Below are 23,695 nucleotides of genomic sequence, written 5' to 3' on the forward strand. Positions count from 1 at the left end.
GTCAAAAATAGTAACCCTTTCCTTAATCAAGCGTTTTACTAAGATGTCCTTGAAAGGTGCAGGAAAAGGGTGAATCGAATGAGGCCGGACATTGCAGACAAGAGGATGCTGAATCGTGACAACGCCCCATGTCATTCGGCCACTGCCATCGGAATTTTTCACCTGAAAAGGTATAGCTGTTGTTCCACAGCTACTACACTCACCTGAACTGAGTCCCTGTAACTTTTTTCTTTTCCCGAAACTGAAAGATCTGTTAAAAGGACGCCACTTTAGAATTATCCAGAACATACAAAAATTGTGACTATGAATTGAAGTCCTTGAGCGCTGCCACCAAGGCGGGGAACAACGATTCTGCTGGTGTACAGTTGCCGGAAGAAATTACTTTCAAGGGGGCAGAATTGTTCTTTAAAAAAAATTCCCAGATAGGAAAGTCAGTCTCATTACTTTTCTCACACGCCTCGTATATTAGTCTGCTTCACATATTCCAGTTCGTATTGCGGTTAGGAAAATAAGTAATAAAAATGAAAATGGAAATGAAATCGGACGTGGAATGACAGAAAAGAGTGAATTACAGGGAAGTTTCAAGAAATAAATAAATGAGATAGCATAATTGATAGTGGTACGACAGTGAAGTATAGCGTTCATCGGTAGATAGGGCGGGCTGGTCGCGGGTCCGTGTCGGTCTATCTCGGCTGCAGTGCTTGATGTGGTGCTCAGCGTAGCGGGCGTTCTTCGAGGGAGAGGCGCGCTGACCCCTGCGCCCTGACCTTATACAGCGCGGCAGTGTAGGTTGACCTCTGCGACCCTGCGACGACATTCTCTGACAATTCACACTAGGAGCTCAAACGTCAGCAATTAAATTCTTCAAAAATTTCCGAATAAATGGTTGAAATCACTTTGCCCGTTAAGGACACGACCGCAATGCTTGTAACACCCCATCCGTTGCTTGTCTGGTTTTTGCGTGTGTTCGCCCCTGACAAACAACTTACAGAGAAATTGGGAGTGGAACTGTACGCAAAAATGGATAACGCTAGATTTAAATGTGTCCCTGTCACCCCTAATTAATCTGCGGTGGTAGTGTTGTCGATAAGTCACACCTATTTTTACTTCCAAACGTGAACGATCACGAACACTTAGGGTGTTGAATGACATCAAACACATACACAAAAATAAAATAAAGCAAGAGGTGAATTCAGGATCAACTACTGAAAGTAAAGGCTCTACTGAATCACAACAGTTTTATTGTAACCTTCAGATCAATGCTGAATAAAACACAATGAACAATTTACAAATTATTCTCCTAACTGGCATTGGCAGTAACTGTGTTAAAATCGGTCCAAAACGCGATCTCTTATAACTTATATACGAAGAACCACTACACTCCAAAGTACTGTGAAACCTCTGTGGAAACAGCAATTGCAATTGATCCAACTGTTTAACGTTACTCCTAACACAGGCCGAAGCGGGAGCCACCTCACCGTAATGTCCCTGTTGCAGCGGCGGTCTCCGACGGCGACGGCGCGGCCGTGCGGTCGGCGTGTGGCGTCTCGGAAAGTACACTCCTACAATACTCGAACAACAGACTGCTGTCCGTAAACTTCTCCAATTGCAACAATGATTCCGTGAGCAATGAGCTGGCGCGGCTGACGTCCTCTCAGAACGAAAGACCAAGAGGGGAGACGACTTGGCTGACGTCCTCTCAGTACGAGAGGCCAGAACGGAAGGCCTCTACCGAGAGTCCAGCAAGATCGCTCTTCACCTTTCTTTTCTCCCCTCAACTTTTACCGAGTGAATCACATCACTAGAAGCTCTCAAAATACCCAGTTTGCCAGTGCCGACCAATGCACGGCCACAATTCTTTTATTTCTACAAAATTTCACAAGTAAATTCCGCCCTCGCCGGCTGGGAAGAACCACATCTGTGGCCAATAACACGTTTACTGGAAGTTTTCTCCCAAGAGACCACTGGAGATTTTCCCGGCAAGATTCCCCGTCGTATGGTTCAAATGGCTCTGAGCACTATGGGACTCAACATCTTAGGTCATAAGTCCCCTAGAACTTAGAACTACTTAAACCTAACTAACCTAAGGACATCACACACACCCATGCCCGAGGCAGGATTCGAACCTGCGACCGTAGCAGTCCCGCGGTTCCGGACTGCAGCGCCAGAACCGCTAGACCACCGCGGCCGGCTCCCCGTCGTAGCGAATACAGATTCTTGCATCGAAAGTTTGGTATTCGGAACTCCTGGCCTGCCCCACTTGAGTTACTGGAAGGCGTAAAATTAGTGGAACACAGGCGAGCGCACGCACAGCAAAGCCCGTCCAGCTACCCACTGCTGTGTTTTGGTAAACACCTGCAGCCGCGCGGCCCTCAGTGGCTGGCAGCTGCTGTGGCCTCTCTAAACGGACTACAGAAATCCCCCAGTTCACCATTCATACCGTCAGGCTGTGGCCTTCGGCGGCTAGCCGCGGAGGTTGCCGAGCTCTGTCTCGCGTACTGCCTTTCCGCAAAATCTTATAATTACAAAATCGCACAATTCTCGCGTGCCGATGCGTTTCCACATAGATTTCCTACACCGTAATTTAGAGTATTACTCCAGCAAAACCTAAGGTGTCACGTTAAATGGACTCTTGTAAGGTGAAACGCCGTTGCCACCTTACATGCTGTCTCTTATTGCCCACAATTTCAAATTCCTCCAAACTGCTGAGATATCTACATCTTTATGACTTGCCACACTGCAGCATAATGAGAGGTATATTACGTTTATATTATAATTTCTGTTTCGTTTTTTAACCTCTTAATCAAGTAGACTGTAATGCTTTCATCTTTTAATTCCATTGTAGATTCTGAAGATGGTTATTCCATAGCCGAAGCCGCTAATCTTCTTCAAAAAACTTTGGCCATCATGACAGTTGCATAAAAATTTATCTAAAACGTATAGTCGCTCTCCAGTTGATTAAAAAATGGTTCAAATGGCTCTGAGCAGTATGGGACTTAACATCTGAGGTCGTCAGTCTACTAGAACTTAGAACTACTTAAACCTAACTAACCTAAGGACATCACACACATCCGTACCCGAGACAGGATTCGAACCTGCGACCGTAGCGGTCGCGCGGTTTCAGACTGAAGCGCCTACAACGGCTCGGTCACAACGGCCGGCTCCAGTTGATTAGTCTATGTCAGATTCTTCTCAAGCTTTTCTTCTGCCCAACTGTGCCGACCGGCAGCCGTGTCATCCTGGGCCCAAAGACGTCACGGGATGCAGATATGGTGGGGCATGTGGCCAGCACACCGCTCTCCTGGGTGTATCTCAGTTTACGAGACTGGTACTGTTGGGGTTCATGGCTTGTTTCGGCGGAGTCTTCTTCTGCCAGTACCTCATCTCCTACACTCTAATAGAGTATAGTACACTGCCCAGTGACGTTTGTATGATCACCAGTCAAACGCCTGAATAACCACCTTTTGACTAAGGGACTCGTTCATGCAACTGGTTTCCACTGACTACTAGTCGACAGACGTGGACTCTTCACGCCTTTTGTTAGAGGTGTGAGCGGTCCTCGTCTACCAAGTTAAAATCTACGGTAACCAGCAGGCTAGTTCGGGGTGTAAAGGCACCAAACTACAGGGTCATCAGTCCCCTTTTCCTGACGCAAGCAAGGCTCGAGGTACAAAAACATTCAACACCACACGTAAAAAGAAAACGAATGGAATGAACAAAAATGGGGAAAACATACACCACAAGGAAAAGTAGAGGGTATTAAAACCAGAGACCAGATGGTCTGGGATGGCTGATCACAATAATAAAAGAGGATGAGCCAACCACTCTGCAACACATTAAAATGTCCATCCCAAAAAGACAAGGCGAGGTGAACACATGTAGGGAAAAGACGACCACAAAGACAAACAAATGCAAAGTGCGGCAGTGTTAAAATGGAGGGAGGGTGGCGACCTCAGAGAGAAGGCTAAAACCCCTCCCTTAGATAGTACGTTAAAAACCCCCGCTCACGAATAAAAGGTAGAACTAAATCTGCTGTTGAGGCATTGCCGCCCAACACCGAATGTAGGGTGCTGGCAAATTTAGAAGTCTGCCGCAGAGCGGCTAAAAGTGGGCGGTCCGGCAAGACGTGGACGACAGTCGTATGAGAGCCAGAGTGGCACCGAGGTGGGTCCTCGTGACAGAGTAGGTAGCTGTGGTGTCACCGCCAGACACCACACTTGCTAGGTGGTAGCCTTTAAATCGGCCGCGGTCCGTTAGTATACGTCGGACCCGCGTGTCGCCACTATCAGTGATTGCAGACCGAGCGCCGCCACACGGCAGGTGTAGAGAGACTCCCTAGCACTCGCCGCAGTTGCACAACCGACTTTGCTAGCGATGGTTCACTGACAAAATACGCTCTCATTTGCAGAGACTACAGTTTAGCATAGCCTTCAGCTACGTCATTTGCTACGACCTAGCAAGGCGCCATATTCAGTTACTATAAGTACTATATTGAAGAATGTATTCTGAACATATAATATTGTGAATCATGTACCGTCAAGAGCGACGTTCATCATTAATGAATTAAAGTTAATATCAAACTAATTACGTCCGCTTTCTTAATTCTAATTCCTTGTCATGTTCCAGACCTCACGTCAGTACAGTTCTTCCCTCCTCACGCCAGCCTACATGAGCTAAAACCCGTGCATTTCGGCCTCCTCTAGTAATACGGTGTTGGCTCTTCTGCCAACACAACAGTAGCCATGTGTTAGCTACGTATGGCCAAAGCGGAGCCGGCAGAGAACCACAGAGTCCCTGCGAAAGGCCCGGACGGAGGTCTTCCACACACTGGTGACCACCTTTTGAAGCGCAGACCGCCGCGAGCCGTGCAGGAAGAGGGTCAGTGAGGTTCTGGAAGGCGCCGACTCCAGGGCCGTGACCAGCCTGAATGAGCTGCTCACACACATTCTCGATTCGGCTTAACTCTGGGGAGTTTGGTGGCCAGGTAGTACCGTAAACTCACCTGGGAACAACGCACGTTGCGTTGTCCTGATGGTAGATGCCATTATGCCAAGAAGAAACAGACTGCATATAGTGGTGGACACGGTCCCCCAGGACGAATTAATGCTCGTTTTGGCCCATAGTCCTTTCCTGAATGACGAGATCGCCCAAGGAATTCCGCGAAAGCATTCCCCGGACCATAAGGCTCCCTCCTGCGGCATGGGCCCTTGACACGATTGTTACAGAGTCCGATGTAGCCTAAAACGTGATTCATATGAGAAGGTCACGTGTCGCTACTCGGTGGACGTTCATTCGCGGCACTGGCGTGCAAATTGCAGCCTTCGTCGCCGATGAACAACAGTCAGCGTGGGTGCACGAACCACTCGCCTGTCGGGCTGGCCCATAAACAGCAACGTTTGCTGAACGGTCGTTGGGGAGACCCTGCTGGCAGCCTCTTGCTTTATCTGGGAAGTCAGCTGGTCTGCAGTCGCACGACTGTTCGCCCGTAGGCCACAGCCATCTTTCACCCCTGTCATCTGTACAGTATTGCAATGCCTTTGTTGTTCAGCACTTCGGCGCAGTGTTCGTTTGGACATGCATGCATATGTAAAGGAACAGCCACCGCAGCGGCTACGTCCATTGCGTAAGACGTGAACTGTATTCACAGTTGAGAATATCGAGAATCGTCAGCTGTATAATGGAACGACGAGTACCAAAATTGCCGGACGGAGACTCGAACCCAGGGTTCCCGTCTATCTTGAGCGGTCGCCTTACCATTAGTCTATCCGACACGACACGACTCACGGCCATGTAGTTTGACGACATGAGGTTGTTTGGGTCTAGCGCTGAGTCTTGCTCGGATAGCCTAATCGTAAGGCGACCGCTCAAGATAGACGGGAACCCCGGGTTTGAGTCCCAGTCCGGCACATTCCATTAGACAGCCGATGGTTGCTCGTATTCGCAACTGCGGAAACATTTCAAGCTTTTCATCTGTCACCCGTTGTGAACCACAGTTGCCTTGGCGCCAATTTTGGATAGCGGCTTTTACAATGAGCCGTATACTCTAACCATAGTGGCACTCGAACAGTTCACAAACTCAGCCGTTTTGGAAATGCTTCCACATCTACATTTACACCTACATGGATACTCTGCGAATCACACTTAAGGGGGGTAGGACGTCAAATGGGCCGACTTGGAGCAAGAGAGACACCACAGGACATTTTAATTTCCACAGTCTATACTTTTACAAATAAATTCACAAAACTTTGTCAGCATGACCAGGAAGGATTCAGGATTCACACTCATAGCAGTGGAAGTCAAAAACATAACAAAATAATTTTTTTTAGATATGAAATTTCATCATTTTTTCACTTACTGTTGGCTGCATTTGTTGCTATAGGTACATTTTTCTTCACAAGTAAGAGAGATTCTTTGATGAATTTTGCACAGCATACAAACCATACTTACAGGTGTATGAAACTCTAGAATTTACCAAATCTATTAAAAACTGTGGTAAAAATTGAGATAATTAACTACAAAATTTGATTTTTTTCTAAACATAAAGTTTAAAACGTAACAGCTCATTCATTTTTTCATAAATTTAATAGATTCTAGAGTTTCAGACACCTGTAAGTATGGTTTGTATGCTGTGCAAAATTCATCGAACAGTCTCTTTATTTATGAAGAAAAGTGTACCTATAGCAACAAATGCAGCCAATAGTAACTGAAAAAAATGATGAAATTTCACATGTAAAAAAAATTATTTTGTTATGTTTCTGAACGTCCGCTGCTACGAGTGTGAATCCTGAATCCTTCCTAGTCATGCTGACAAAGTTTTATGAATTCACTTGTAAAGGTTTAGACAATGGAAATTAAAATGTCCTGTGGTGCCCCTCCTGCTCCAAGTCGGCCCGTTTGACGTCCTGCCCCCCTTAAGTGCCTAGCAGAGTGTTCATTGAACCACCTTCACAATAGTTCTCTGTTATTCCACTGTCGAACAGCGCGCGGAAAAAATGAATATTTGAATCTTTCCGTGCGAGCTTTGTTTTCCCTTACTGTATTATGATGACCTCTCTATGCAGGTCGGCGTCAACAGAATATTTTCGCATTCGGAGGAGAAAGTTGAGGATTGAAACTTCATGAGAAGATCCCGTCGTAAAGAAAAACGCCTTTGTTTTAATGACGTCCACCACAAACACTGTGTCTTGCGCGTGACACTCTCTCCATTGTTTCTCGGTAATACGAAACGTCCTGCTCTTCTTTGTACTCCGTTAATCCTGGTAAGGATCCCACACGTCGCAGCAGTACTCCAAAAGAGGACGGACGAGCGTAGCGTAGGCAGTCTCTTTAGTAGATCTGTTACATTTTATAAGTTTTCTGCCAATGAAACTCAGTCTTTGATTTGCCTTCCCCACAACATTTTCTGTGTGTTTGACCCAATTTAATTTGTTCGTAACCGTCATTCGTAGCTATTTATTTGAATTTGCAGCCTTCAGATTTGATTGATTTATCGTATAAACGAAGTTTAATTGATTCCGTTCAGCATTCACGTCGATGATCTCATACTTTTCATTGTCTACAGTCAATTGCCAATTTTCTCACCATACAGATACACTACTAGCCATTAAAACTGCTACACCAAGAAGAAATGGAGATGATAAACGGGTATTTATTGGACAAATGAATTGTACTAGAACTGACATGTGATTACATTTTCACGCAAATTGGGTGCATAGATTCTGAGAAATAAGTACCCAGAACAATCACCTCTGGCCGCAATAACGGCCTTGATACGCCTGGGCATTGAGTCAAACAGAGTTTGGATGGCGTGTACAGGTGCAGCTGCCCATGCAGCTTCAACACGATACCACAGTTCATCAACAGTACTGACTGGCGTATTGTGACGAGGCAGATGCTCGGCCGCCATTGACCAGACGGTTTCAATTGGTGAGAGATCTGGAGAATATGCTGGCCAGGGCAGCAGTCGAACATTTTCTGTATCCAGAAAGGCCCGTACAGGACCTGCAACATGCGGTCGTGCATTATCCTGCTGAAATGTAGAGTTTCGCAGGGATCGAATGAAGAGTAGAGCCACGCGTCATAACACATCTGAAATGTAACGTCCACTGTTCAAAGTGCCGTCAATGCGAACAAGAGGTGACCGAGACGTGTAACCAATGGCACCCCATACTATCACGCCGGGTGATACGCCAGTATGGCGATGACGAATACACGCTTTCAATGTGCGTTCACCGCGATGTCGCCAAATACGGATGCGATCATCATGATGCTGTAAACAGAACCTGGATTCATCCGAAAAAATGACTTTTGCCATTCGTACACCCAGGTTCGTCGTTGAGTACACCATCGCAGGCGCTCCTGTCTGTGATGCAGCGTCAAGGGTAACCGCAGCCATGGTCCCCGAGCTGATAGTCCGTGCTGCTGCAAACGTCGTCAAACTGTTCGTGCAGATGGTTGTTGTCTTGCAAACGTCCCCATCTGTTGACTCAGGGATCGAGACGTGGCTGCACGATCCGTTATAGGCATGTGGATAAGATGCCTGTCATCTCGACTGCTAGTGATACGAGGCCGTTGGAATCCAGCACGGCGTTCCGTATTACCCTCCCGAACCCACCGATTCCATATTGTGCTAACAGTCATTGGATCTCGACCAACGCGAGCAGCAATGTCGCGACACGATAAACCGCAATCGCGATAGGCTACAATCCGACCTTTTACGAGGCATCACAACAACGTTTCACCAGGCAAGTCCGGTCAACTGCTGTTTGTGTATGAGAAATCGGTTGCAAACTTCCCTCGTGTCAACACGTTGTAGGTGTCGCCACCGGCGCCAACCTTGTGTGAATACTGTGAAAAGCTAATTATTTGCATATCACAGCATCTTCTTCCTGTCGGTTAAATTTCGCGTCTGTACCACGTCATCTTCGTGGTGTAGCAATTGTAATGGCCAGTAGTGTATTTTTTCTAAATGGTTTTGCAACTTGTTGTGATTCTCTGATGACTACTGGTCGATAAACAACCTTGGAAGGCTGCTCAGATTGTCTCCTAAACCGTTTATATAGATGAGGAACAGAAGAGCGCCTATAACACTACCTTGCGGAACGCCAGAAATCACTTTTGTTTTACTTGATGACTTTCAATCAGTTACTACGAACATTTACCCTTCGCCGAAAAGCGAATGATGGTGCCCTTTTAGATGGTTCAAATGGCTCTGAGCACTATGGGGCTTAACATCTATGGTCATCAGTCCCCTAGAACTTAGAACTACTTAAACCTAACTAACCTAAGGACATCACGCAACACCCAGTCATCACGAGGCAGAGAAAATCCCTGACCCCACCAGGAATCGAACCCGGGAACCTGGGCGTGGGAAGCGAGAACGCTACCGCACGACCACGAGCTGCGGACCCTTTTAGATTGCAGATAATCGCTCTGTGACCGCATTATGGCAACGACTGCAGTGGTTTCCGCTTCCCCCAGCTCATTTATATACCCTCTACTCCTAGCGCTGCCGCTGTCCCCCCTACCCTCCATCTCTACACCCTACATCTCCTTTCCCAAGATGGCTTCCATCAACTCCCCCTCCCGGATGCTGCCCTCTCTCCCTCCATTTATCCCTCCTATCAACTCTGATCCTCACTCCCCCTCCTTTCCTCTGTCCTTTTCCCGGGCGCCCTCTCCCCCCCTTCCATACTCTTTCTTCCCCACCTACCCTCTCTTTGCTCCCTTCTCTCTCCCGAGTCCTTTTACATTTCCCTCCTCTGCCTCCTCTCATTCCCTCTCGCGTCTGCCCTTCTCCCCCTTTATTAGTCCTCTCCCTCCTTGGTCCCCCCCCCTTTTTCGCTTTTTTCCTTCCTCCCTCCTTGTTCTTCCCCCTCCTCCAGGTCCCCCCCCCCCCCATCTGCCTTTGGCTCGGGAGTGTCATCTTTGTGCCGCCACTTTCGTGCAGTGTTCTACATTGAGTGTTCTACAGTGAGTGTTTTACAGTGGGTGTTCGGTGTTGTGTTTTTTGGGAAGTGTTGCGAACGGCCATCATACTGTCACTGAGTGTGCCTTTTATCTCTTGCAAACAGAAACCAGACTGTCGCCGTGTTTTTTAATTGTGTGTGTGCTATGTTACTTGTCTGACTCCTGTGTCTTTTATTAACGTTGCCAACCCCTTTTGCTTTCTGTTTCAACTTTCCGCATTTTCCGCCTATTTACACTTGACGTCACCATTTTATCGCCTGTTTTTCTTATTTCTTTTCTTCTCCCGTTTTTTAAAATAAAAGTCTGTAGGCTGTAGAGCAGCGTACTAAGCTGCTGCCAGCTCGCCCCCTTCGGGAGGAATTGAAAATCAATAAAGGAAAAAAAACAAAAAAAAGCGCTGCCGCCTGCTGGCTCTGAGTGCTTATCGCACGTTGTCGTCGAGTATAGGCGTTGGTCACATAAATGGGACTGGCCGTTGGCCTTGCAGTTTGAAGTGTGGCACCACCTGTCAGCTTCTTATAATACGTTTATTGCAACCAAATAGGCATACAAATGAAAAGTACAATGATAATAACAAACGAAACTAGAAATTTTACCTATTGACGCAGAAGAAGGTGAGTAGCACAGTCACTGTGGTGTACTGGTTATGATACTAGGCTGTTGCATGGAGTGTCGAAAGTTCAAAACTCACCTGTATGTAAAATTTTAATTTCTATATTCGATTCGAGTACCTTCTAGAAGTATCCAAAAACGTCAAGAACCATTGTACTGGAATGTTCTGTAACTGTATATATACATTATGTAGTCTGGTCAGAGGCAGTTCGCTCCGCGCTCTTGTACGTGGAAGTGCTGAATAAGCTTTCGTTAAGTGAAGTTAGTGTTCGTCATTCATCTAAATACACTTTCTTCTACGTGACATTATTCTGGTGAAGACGTTGAGTATTGAAACTTGTGATAGCGCACGTTATCGACGACACAGTGGCTCCCATCAGGCGACGACAGAACCGCCGTTTACGTGGCGAGAAACCCGAGATCGCAATCTACTGGAGACAGAAGAAGAAGAGGAAGTTACGATGACAGAATCTGTGTGCCACCACATGACGCATTCATCCGAGTTCTCTGGTGACGATGGCCAAAACCCAAACACGTGGCTGAAAGTATATGAGTGTATAGCCAAATTTAACAAATGGGATGACACTGTGCGCTTGGCTAACGTACTGTTGTGGACTGGCAAGACAGCCAATCCACTATGACAGGAAGCCGAAAGGCACGCGTTTAAGCTCACGCAGGCTGGCGTGAGGTCCGGAACAGGACAAGGTCTTGAGACTAGCAGAAAAGGTACGTGGCTTCTGGAATACTTAACTTTAATCCATAATTGGTGAACATCGGTCTGACGGTACATTCATCACAAGATAAATATTGACTGGTAATGGCGCCTTGCTAGGTCGTAGCAAATGTAGCTGAAGGCCATGCTAACTATCGTCTCGGCAAATGAGAGCGTATTTTGTCAGTGAACCATCGCTAGCAAAGTCGGCTGTACAACTGGGGCGAGTGCTAGGGAGACTCTCTAGACTAGACCTGCCGTGTGGCGGCGCTCGGTCTGCAATCACTGATAGTGGCGACACGCGGGTCCGACGTATACTAACGGACCGCGGCCGATTTAAAGGCTACCACCTAGCAAGTGTGGTGTCTGGCGGTGACACCACACTGCCAAACAACAGTATGAGAACAACGAGCAGAAGTGTTCCAGGCGGAACTCCGCAAGTATTTCTGCGACACTAAACGACAGAAGTGCAAGGCTGAAGATAAATTAAAGTGCAGGCACAGCGTCCATGAGAAACTACAGCATCCTTCATTCAAGACGTCTTGGACGTGTGTAAAATAGATCCTAGGATGAAGGAGGAAGATAAGGTTGCACATCTCATGAAGGGTGTTCCTGAGGACATGTATCAAGCCCTACTCCTGAAGGAGGTTTCGACAGCAGAGGACTTCATAAAATGGTGCCCGTATAACGAGACAATGCAACAGTGTAGTATCATAAGCACTACACCACGGTGACTGTGCTGCTCAGCTTCTTCTGCGACAATACTGTGAATTACACAGTCACTTGTTGACCGTGTCCTTTTGGTACAGGGTTATATATCGTAACGTTTGCATATTTGATGACACAGTTCACACTCACACATTGCATTTAGTTCATGATACGACGTGTCGTTGCCAATAAGCTGGTGGAAACCATGGGATTGCCATTCTGGTGGCCACGTGTCTCATTTGTCGTTTGTCCCTGTTCGGTCAGTCATGGAGCCTGTGCTGTAAAATTCTGGAGGTACGTCTTCCCTTTTTTCCTTCATTGTTTCAAGTAGACTTTCCAAAGCGCTGCTCATGCGTAGCATCAGGTTTGTCCGTAGGTCTTCAGTGAGGAAAGGTTCCCGCGCCAGCAGGTGCACAAGTCTGGATCGTGTTGTTTTGGACACTCCTACTGCTTTCTTTATATAGTCCGCCTTCACTCTTTCTAGTATCGTTAGGTTGAAATGGGTCTAAGCATTATCCGGCTTAACGTCTAAGGTCATCAGTCCCCTAGATTCAGAACTACTTAAACCTAACTAACCTAATGACATCACACACATCCATGCCCGAGGCAGGATTCGAACCTGCGACCGTAGCGGTCGCGCGGTTCCAAACTGAAGCGCCTAGAACCGCTCAGCCACTCCGGCCGGCGATCCAAACCGGGGCCAACGGTCGGTAGATGATGGTTGAAGTGATCACTGTAGCAAATATCTACTAATACCAGTATTGCTGGCCCCTGTTTTGATCACAACCGAGGTAGATTCTTCCAACACGCCGGTCATGAGCCTGAAGATGGCGTAGTAAAAGGCTGAAACTGGTTGCCAAATAAAATAAGATTGAAAATTGACGGCTGAAAGGTGTTTGATTTGACATCCTATATCGTAGCGAATGTGGAGCGCACTGGAGTGACTGGCGGCTGTGTGGCGTGCCGCAGGAGACGAGGCCGCCCCCGCCGCCCCCGCGCTGCCTGTCGGCGGCGGCCCTGCAGCAGGCCGAGGTGGCGCTGCGGGCGCAGCGGCGGCAGCTGGCCGACCTGGAGGCGGTGCGCGCACTCTCGCCCCCGCGGGCGCCGGTCCCGCCCCCGTCGCCTCCGACGCCGCCCCGCGAGGCGGAGGGGGCTGCTCGGCGTTTGGAGGACGCCAGGCGGCAGCTGGAGGCGGTGCGCGGCGCGCTGGAGGCGGCGCCGGTGGTCAGCTGCCGCAGCGTCGCCACCGACACTTCCTCCGAGACGCCGCCCCCGCCGCTGCGGCCCTCCAAGCGCGTCCAGGCGTCGCCGCCGCCGCGCGGGAAGGCGCCGCCGCCCACAACCAGGTCAGCTCTACAGCGCGTTTGAAAGTACACTGAAGCGCCAGAGAAACTGGTATATTCAAATACAGAGATACGTTGCGGCGGCGCGGTTCTTTCCGTCCCTTTACGACGGACCTGCACCTACCTGTGAACATTGTCTCAGGAGATCATCAGTAGGGAAGCCGAGTGAAACCTACTGTACTTCGACGTGAACCAGGCTGCAATTAAAGTCACTAATCTACGTTTCGGGAGAAAGTTTTCACACGAAATGAAATGTTAGAAGTTTTGTCCTCAATTAATATATTCTGAAACTTAGGTGAACAAGTATCACTGCCAAGCCCGTGCTAGTCTTAACACAGTCACTCACAATCCCTTTCACTCACGTTAGTAAGTTTATGGTGTTGCATTTCCCGAAAACGTAATAGTTACAAAAATACTGATTGTTTCTGATTGAGAATGCTCGCCAAATATTAAGTCTGTCGGTACCTAATGCAGTCACAGTTCTTACCCACCGACCTGCTCAATACGCCACGCGGAATATACGTCTTTTCGCGTCACAAAATTCACTTAAAAATTCCGAAATTTCTACACACAAATTGCAATAATCATGCCGTCGCTTCCCAACACTTTTGATGTATGAAACACTGCTAGATCCGGCAACTTATCATTTCCATCGGAACTACACTGCACATGTCCGATCTCTTTCATGGCTAGGCTTCTGACTCCTCTCTAGATTGGCTCTGAGCGCTATGGGACTTAACTTCTAAGGTCGTCAGTCCCCTAGAACTTAGAACTACTTAAACCTAACTAACCTAAGGACATCACAAACATCCATGCCCGAGGCAGGATTCGAACCTCCGACCGTAGCGGTCGCGCGGTTCCAGGCTGTAGCGCCTAGAACCGCCCGGCCACCCCGGCCGGCTACTCCTCTCTAGAATTCTCTGTCTTCTCTACCAGCAGAGAAAGGCGCGCGAAGAATACTGCTCTTCCATTGGTCTGTTTACTCAACAGCCAATCGCAAAACAACACTCTCCCGCGTCGGTCCGCGCTTTTCACCAATAACCAATTGCAAAGTAGTAAACCTAATGACTGCACTTTTTACCGACGTAATTATCTAATATGCTGAAGTTTTGCGTATGCATAAAGTTATTTGCTATTGTTATTTATACCTGAATTAACTTTCCCTTTACCATAAACTTACTTTACAAATCTATTCTACAAAAATCCCCTTTGTCCATATCCATCCTTCTTCGAAATGTTCCCACACTAAATCCTACTACATAACTCGTTAAACAATTATCTTCATATTAACCTTAAACCACACTCACGCATCATTCATACTGCTAAAAGACATTTATAACATTTTACATACACAAAAAGAACAAGTAACACTTTATGAAAATACTAGAACAGTCTATGAAAAACATTCTATTACTTTAGAGCACTCTACTGGGCACAATCGAAACTAAAATCACAGTTCCCATGTCCAGTATTGTCCTCTATCGGCTGATACGTAAACAACGTGCGCGTCCAGTCTCGCGCCACCATCTGTCACTATCCAGCTCTGAGACACATCTTCCACTTACCGCCTCCAAGGCAGGATCGTTATACGGCGCTACGCCTCAACGTGAACAGGCAGAATACGGCGCTGCGGTCGGCAACGCCTATATAAGACGTGTGTGGCGCAGTTGTTAGATCGGTTACTGTTCCTACAATGGCAGCTTATCAAGATTTAAGTGAGTTTGAACGAGACGTTATACTTGACGAACGAGCGATGGGACACAGCATCTTCGAGTTAGGGACGAAATGGGTATTTTCCCGTACGATCATTTCACGAGTGTACCGAGAATATCAGGAATCTGGTAAAATATCAAATTTCCGATATCACTGCGGTCGCAAAAAGATCCTGCAAGAACGGGACTAATAAAAACTGAAAAGAATCGTTCAACGTGACAAGTGCAACCCTTCCGCACATTGCTGCAGATTTTAATGCTGGCCAATCAGCAAGTGTCAGCGTGCGAGCCATTCGACAAAACATCACCGATATGGGTTTTCGGAGCCGAAGGCCCACTCGCGTACGCTTGATGACTGCACGACACAAAGCTTTACGCCTCGATTGGCCCGTCAACACCGACATTGGACTGTTGATGACTGGAAGCATGTTGCCTGGTCGGACGAGTTTCGTTTCAAATTTTATCGAGTGGATTGATATGTACGGACGTGGAGACAACCTATGAATCCACAGACCCTGCATGTGAGCAGGGGACTGTTCAAGCTGGTGGAGGCTCTGGAATGGTGTGGGGCATCCGCAGTTGGAGTAATATGAGATCTCTGATATGACTAGATACGAGTCTGACAAGTGAAGCGTACGTAAGCATCCTATCTGATCACGTGCAGCCATTCATGTCCATTGTGTATTCCGACAGGCAATTCCAGCAGGACAATGCGAGACCCCACACGTCCAGAATCGCTCAGAGTGGCTCCACGAACACTCTTCTGAGTTTAAACACTTCCGCTGGCCACCAAACGGCCCACACATAAAGTCTGTTGAGCATATGTGGGATGCCTTGCAACTTGATGTTCAGAAGAGGTCTCCATCCCATCGTACTATTACGTATTTTTGGTAAGCCGTGCACGATTCATAGGATCAGTTCTCTCCAGCACTACTTCAGACATTAGTCGGGTCGATGGCACGTCGTGTTGTGGCGCTTCTGCTTGCTCGCAGGGGCCCTGCACGACATTAGGCAGTTCTACCAGTTTCTTAGGCTCTTCAGTGTAGTTATTGTGATATTTCGATATCAGGTAAACTAGTGCATGAAATTCTTAAGTTTACAGTCAAAAATAATGGTCGCTATGACTTTGCTTTTGGTGCATGTTACGCCTTAAGGTGCTGCGCATGAAATATAGATAACACATTGAGTATTCTTTAAACTGTGAAAGGTATCGCTATCTGTCTCGAGTCACGAGGAAATGGAATATGCCTCACATCTCTTAAACGGTCTGAGATATCAAAACAAAATTTTGCCAAATGATAGCACGCAAGGAGGAGAGTATTTTGCCATATGATTAATATGTGAAATTTCCCTACCTGACACGATATTCAAGCAGCTAGAGATTTTTTCAGTGAAATAATGCAATTTTTAAGGACCGTCGATGCTGGTAAAGCGAGACTTTGTGTGTTTTGCAAAAATATAAGTGAAGAAGTTGCACGTTGATTTTACAAGTTGATTCTTGTAAAGAATAAAATTATTGACCGTCTAGCCTTAAATTGCTAGTTTAATATTATTCTGTTTCAAGATTCTGTCTCAATTCCTGTATAAACTGCGTTAGAATGTTAGTGACGCTGTGCTGTCTTTCGGCAAAAGAAGCCCGTTTTAACATGTCAAAAAGGGAGTTACGTATTACTGTCTCTATCAAGTACCTTCTTTATATGGTCGACAACTCGAGGCCAGTCCTGTGGTGTAACATTTGAAATGGCTTCTTTTGTCAGTATTACTGCCTTACTGAACGTAAATTTCTTCTTGTTTTTTGCTACATTACTTTTCACCTAGGGCCATATATCCTGAATAGGATTTAAAGGAGCATAATACGGAGGAACACTGATGAAACTATGCCCTTTAGTATTAGTTAGCTCGTCGACCTGGTGGCGTGGAGTATTTGGCTTATGCAGCACTACAATTTCCATTCACTGCGTCTTATACATGCCACATTCAACTTTATCCAGTGGAACATTTCTTTCTATCCAGAGTAAAATATCCGCTTATGTCCACTGCATTGTTGGAGCTTTATGAAGCACAACGGTGGTATGCGCATTTTCCATTACTGTTGTCGCATTCGGAGGAATATTTTGCAGCAGAACGCTATCTTCACAGCTGGTAATCGTGTTTTGGACGACGGCTTTTAACGCGAACCTCGTGTTTGTTGTGTCTAGACCATACAGCCTAGACACAATGCTGTAGCCGATAGGGCACGCAATGCTAACGCAGACGGGCGTGAAGTCTGGAACATGAGAACTTATAAATGAATAAGAAGAAAAGTACGTAGATGCTTGTTACTTAACTTTTAATTAGTCCTTGGAATACATCTCTCTTGAATATTAGTAAGCTATAGGCACTGATACAAATGGCGCCTTGCTAGGTGGTCGCCATTTAACTTAGCAGAGGGCTATTCTACTGTCTATCTCTCGGCAAATGAGAGCAAGGCTTAGCACGTCCAATCGCTAGCTATGTTGTCCGTACAACTGGGGCGAGGTCTCCTCAGTCTCTCGAGACCTGCCTTGTGGTGGCGCTAGGTTTGCGATCCCACAGTGGCGACACGCGGGTCCAACATGTACTACAGGACCGCGGCCGATTTAAGTTACCACCTAGTAAGTGTGGTGTCTAGCGGTGACACCACATTCCTCCCCCGCAAATCGGCGAACGGTCGTGAGATAAGGCTTCCGCCCGCCGTGGGGAGGACCGCATGTTGACGTATGCGATGAGGTGGGGAGCCTAACAACAGGCGAGGCTGTGCCACCCGCACCCGGCCATTCGGTCCGAGGGGAGCTAGGAAACGCCTGAAAACCTAGTCCAGGGTGCACGTCAACATGCGGTGTATGCGCCCGTAATGAGACAGGAGGGGCCGAAGGGTCGACCTCCATTGCGTCAGGGAATCCGACGCGCGATGACGACATCTGGTCCGGAGCGGGCAAGAGGTCCATGGCGGAGGACGGCTGGGCACGGGAAGCTAGCGGCGGCGCGTGACCCAGGGAGGCGCGTGGCGGTTGCAGCGACGCGTCCACTGCGAGCGGCGCCGGCGGCGGCTGCTGCGGCGGCGGCGGCGCGTCGCCATGAGGCAAAATGGAAGGCAGCGTCGGTAACACCTGGGGATGAGGCGAGCCAGTAGATGGGTCCCCAGGGCGCTGACCTGACGGCACCGTCGCTGAAAGCAGACGGGGAGCGGTAGAACCCAGGCGACGACAGAGGCGCAGCTGATTGAGATGCCGACGCACCTCACCAGAGGCCCCCAAAATCAAATACATCGCGCGGCCGAGGCAGCGAAGAATGCGCCCTGCGAGCCAACGCCGTGAACCGCGATAGGTGCGATAATAGACAACGTCGCCAGGAGCAAAAGCAGGAGTCTGCCGCTGCACAGGAACCTGATGTGGCGGATGCAGCAAAGACATCAAGGTGCGATGAGAACGACCATGGAGCAATTCAGCCGGCGAGCGACCCTCGCGGGGCTGAGAGCGATACGAAGACAAAAAGAGCAACAAAGCGTCCTCCCGAGAATGCGACTCTTTCAATTTCAACATCTGTGACTTGAAAGTCCGGACCAATCGTTCAGCGGCACCGTTTGACTGAGGCGAAAACGGCGCGGATGTCAGATGTTGAATACCATTGGCCTCGCAGAAGGACTGAAATTCAGCGGACATGAATTGTGGGCCATTGTCGGAAACAATAGTCTGCGGAAGACCTTCAATACAAAAGACAGCAGACAAGGCTTGGATTGTGGCAGAAGACGTCGTGGAAGACATCCGGACAACAAAAGGAAAATTACTGAAAGCATCGACCACAACCAACCATCGAGCATTCCAAAATGGACCAGCAAAATCGATGTGCAAACGTTGCCAAGGGGAAGTGGCTTTCGGCCATGCAAAGAATTTCCGCGGTGGTGCGGATTGTTGTTCGGCACACGCCACGCAAGAGGAGCACATATTCGTAATCGCAGTATCGAGTCCGAACCAAGTACAGTGGTGACGAGCAAGTTGTTTCGTACGCACTATACCCCAATGTCCTTGGTGAAGAAGCTTTAAGACAGAGGACTGTAACGAACGTGGGACCACGACTCTGGACTGATCATTATCAGAACGTAACAACAAAACACCACGTCGTACAAAAAGTCTCTCCTTGTGGGCAAAAAAACGGCGAACCAAAGGATCCTCGATCTGTGACTTTGACAAGGGCCATTGCGTAGCAACAAAACGCAAAACAGTAGCAAGGACAGGGTCAGCAGCTGTGGCTGCAGCTACACGACGAAAATCAATCGGAAACGATTCGACCACGTCATCGGTTTCCGAATCAATGAACATGCAAGCAAGTTCGGAAGAATCGAATGCTTTATCCTCAGCAACAGGCAAACGGGACAACGCATCAGCGTTTCCGTGCTTAGCAGTGGACCGATACAAGATATCGTAGCGGTACTGCGAGAGAAAAAGTGACCAGCGAATGAATTTCTGCGCTGTACGTGGAGGTACAGGCTTGGTCGGATGAAAAAGCGATGTCAAAGGTTTGTGGTCCGTGATGATGGTAAAGTGACGACCATACAAGAAATCGTGAAACTTTGTAACACCAAACACGAGAGCTAAAGCTTCTTTCTCTATCTGTGAATAATTTCTTTGCGCAGATGAGAGCAATTTGGACGCAAAGGCAATAGGGCGATCATGCGAGCCATCCTTGTGCGCAAGCACAGCACCGATCCCGAAATCCGATGCATCTACCATCAACAAAAGGGGTTTCTGGGGATCGAATGGCGTAAGGCACGTATTTGAAAGTAACGCCGATTTCAACTGGCGAAAGGCGCGTTCGCATTCCGTCGTCCAGACGAACGGAACACCTTTACGGCGTAAGCGATGAAGCGGAGCTGAAATGGAAGAAGCATTGCGCACAAACTTTGCATAATAATTAATTTTACCCAGCACACTCTGTAGTTGTTTAACATCCCGTGGCGAAGGCAACTCCTGTATGGCACGGAGGTGCTCTGGACTCGGATGTATACCTTGGGCATTTATGACATGCCCCAGGTAGGGTAAGTCCCGAGCAAAAAACACACATTTGTCCTTCCTCAAGCGAAGACCATTCTGACGCAAGACCTGAAATAATGTTCGGAGATTTTGCAAATGTTCGGCTTCTGTCTTTCCTGAGATCACAATATCGTCCAGATAGTTCGCAGCAGTAGGGACCGACGCACAAACAGTTTGTAAATATTGCTGAAACAAAGCAGGGGCGGATGCACACCCGAACGGTAGTCTTTTGAAGCGATACAAGCCAAGATGCGTGTTAACCACTAAGACGCGCTGGGATTCTTCGTCCGCAGGTATTTGCAAGTACGCATCTGCGAGTTCCAATTTGGAAAAATATTTTCCTGGGCACAGTTTGTCAAAAAGATCTTCCGGGCGGGGCAAAGGAAAAGTGGCAGTCACAAGTTGTGGATTCACTGTTGCCTTGAAGTCCACACAAAGTCTCAGTTTACCGGAAGGTTTTGGCAAAATTACTAAGGGTGAGGCCCAGAGAGAAGCCTGCACACGTTCAATTACACCTTGAGATTCTAAATCGGCTAATGTTCTGGCGACCGCATCACGCAATGCGTGGGGAACATTGCGCGCTCTGAAAAATTTCGGTTGCGCGTTTTCTTGCAGTTCCAAATGCGCTTCATAGTTCTTAGCGCAACCAAGGCCCGGTGCAAAAATGTCTGCAAATTCTTCACAAAGACTAGAAACACTGGCGGAAGGCACAGTCTGATTCACTGATAGGACCTGATTTACTATAGACATATTAAACAATTGAAACAAATCTAAACCAAACAAGTTCACTGCAGAAGTAGAACGAAGAACGTAAAATGATACAAGTTTTGTCTGTCCCTTGTATGTGGCAAGAAGGCTGCACTGTCCTAACACGGGTATATGCTGTCCAGAGTAACTATGTAACTTAACATTTGCGGCACGCAATGGCGGTTTGCCCAGTTGTTTGTACGTGTCGTGATTGAGCAATGAAACTGCAGCTCTGGTATCGAGCTGGAATGGTATCACTTTGCCTTCAAAGTCTAAGTCCACAAAAAGTTTATTGTCCTGCTGACGACAAGAGCGACTGTCACGTGCAATTTGAACTGATACAGGTACAGAAGCACTTGCGACTTTACGGGAATTCCGGCGACGTCGACGCACACTTTTGGTGGGACGAACACAGTCACTGTTAGCTAAAGTGTCACTGGACGGGTGGGAATGAACTACATGAATGTCCATGGGCGAAGGTCCACGAGCCCGATTGTCCTGGGTTCGATTCCGGCGCGAAGCAAAAGGCCTGGAATTATTGTGATTGTCTGATCTAAGCTTTTTCTGGCAAACACTTTGAACATGTCCTTTCTTTTGACAGTAAAAGCAAATAGCTTGGCGTGACGGGCAATTTTCACGCGAATGTCTAGTGGCACACCGCGGGCATGATTTCACTGCAGTTGCTTGCTTACGCGGCGCACGTGTTGGCAAGGTAGGCTGCCGCTGCTGTGACGGGCGCGAGGGCCGCGTAGCGTCCCGTGCAGCGGGCCCGGCGGGTCGGTTAATGTGACACACTGCTGGCGAAGTTTCAAATGAGTCCTGAGCAGAGTCAAGTGTGTCCTGCCTGTCCAATATGTCTATCACTTGTTGAAGGGAGGGATTTACTAGTTTCAAAATCTGTTCCCGTATGCGAACATCAGAAACGTTCTGTGCAATTGCATCACGCACCATAGTATCTGAATAAGGGAGGCCACATTCACATTCAAACGCACACTCCCTAGTAAGTCCTTGCAATGTCGCAACCCACTCCCTATTAGTCTGACCGGCCGTACGTTTTGTACGAAAGAACGTATACCTTTTTGCAACTACATTAACTGTTTCCTTGAAATAGGCATCTAAAGCAGACAAAATTTCTTCGTAGGTCAGAGTTGCTACGTCGCGTCGGGGAAACAATTTCACTATCACACGGTAGGTAGACACACCGACACAAGAAAGCAAAAACGGCTGCCGCTCGTTACCTTGAATTCTGTAGGCTGTTAGATGAAACTGGAACTGGTGGGACCATTCTTGCCATGTTTCTTCGGCCGCCACGTATGGCCTAAAGGGAGGTGCAACAGCGTTTTGTGGCAGCGGTAGCGAAGAAGCGGCGGCTGCCGCATCGGGTTGCAGCGCACGTTGACCCTGGACGAGCTGTCCAAGTGCATCCAATAACGCCTGCGTCTGCTGATTCTGCAAGCGATAAAATTCGGACAGTACATCCGGAGAATGTGGCGAAGCCATGACACAAACGAATTAATACAAACTCTTTTTCTCGTCGCCAATAATGTTGTGTCTAGACCATACAGCCTAGACACAATGCTGTAGCCGATAGGGCACGCAATGCTAACGCAGACGGGCGTGAAGTCTGGAACATGAGAACTTATAAATGAATAAGAAGAAAAGTACGTAGATGCTTGTTACTTAACTTTTAATTAGTCCTTGGAATACATCTCTCTTGAATATTAGTAAGCTATAGGCACTGATACAAATGGCGCCTTGCTAGGTGGTCGCCATTTAACTTAGCAGAGGGCTATTCTACTGTCTATCTCTCGGCAAATGAGAGCAAGGCTTAGCACGTCCAATCGCTAGCTATGTTGTCCGTACAACTGGGGACGAGGTCTCCTCAGTCTCTCGAGACCTGCCTTGTGGTGGCGCTAGGTTTGCGATCCCACAGTGGCGACACGCGGGTCCGACATGTACTACAGGACCGCGGCCGATTTAAGTTACCACCTAGTAAGTGTGGTGTCTAGCGGTGACACCACAGTGTTCAGACGTGGTGCACTGTTGTTATTAATGCAACGCAAACACCAAACATGTTCACAAAACCTGACGGCTGCAGAACACTTCAAAGCCAGAAAATACCATTTTACAGTGAGAGCTGACGAACGCAGATAGGCATCTAACGTGCGACACAACGTGGTTTTGTTTATGCAGGGCGTGGCCACAGGAGCGAATCGCTGGCAGCGTGGTGGGGAGAGGCGGCTCCTGGTTGGTGTTACCTGGGCAGTCGTCTCGCCTCCCGTCCGGTGTGCCAAGCGTCAAAAGTCTCAACTACACTACTGGCCATCAAAATTTCTACACCAAGAACAAATGCAGGTGATAAACGGGTATTCATTGGACAAATATATTATACTAGAACTGACATGTGATTACATCTTCACGCTATTTGGGTGCATACATCCTGAGAAATCAGTACCTAGAACAACCACCTCTGGCCGTAATAACGGGCTTGATACGCATGGGCATTGAGTCAAACAGAGCTTGGATGGCGTGTACAGGCACAGCTGCCCATGCAGCTTCAACACGATACCACAGTTCATCAAGAGTAGTGACTGGCGTATTGTGACGAGCCAGTTGCTCGGCCGCCATTGACCAGACGTTTTCAATTGGTGACAGATCTGAAGAATGTGCTGGCCAGGTCAGCAGTCGAACATTTTTTGTATCCAGAAAGGCCCGTACAGGACCTGCAACATGCGGTCGTGCATTTTCCTGCTGAAATGTAGCGTTTCGCAGGGATCGACTGAAGAGTATAGCCACAGGTCGTAACACATGTTAAATGTAACGTCCACTGTTCAAAGTGCCGTC

At 47.9% G+C, this 23,695-nt stretch overlaps 1 protein-coding gene across 1 annotated transcript in view; it reads left to right on the forward strand.

The window, feature by feature from the left end:
* Positions 1–1,482: 1,482 nt before the first annotated feature.
* The window catches only part of LOC126210023 (serine/arginine repetitive matrix protein 1-like), a 264,901-nt gene continuing 242,688 nt past the window's right edge, over positions 1,483–23,695 (forward strand). The window contains exons 1-2 of the mRNA XM_049939127.1: positions 1,483–1,554; positions 12,971–13,347. Of these exons, the coding sequence (XP_049795084.1) occupies positions 1,483–1,554; positions 12,971–13,347 (449 nt within the window). The remainder of the gene's footprint in view (positions 1,555–12,970; positions 13,348–23,695) is intronic.

Source organism: Schistocerca nitens, chromosome 10 (genome assembly GCF_023898315.1).
Source record: "Schistocerca nitens isolate TAMUIC-IGC-003100 chromosome 10, iqSchNite1.1, whole genome shotgun sequence".
In the NCBI taxonomy this organism is placed as follows: Eukaryota; Metazoa; Arthropoda; class Insecta; order Orthoptera; family Acrididae; genus Schistocerca; species Schistocerca nitens.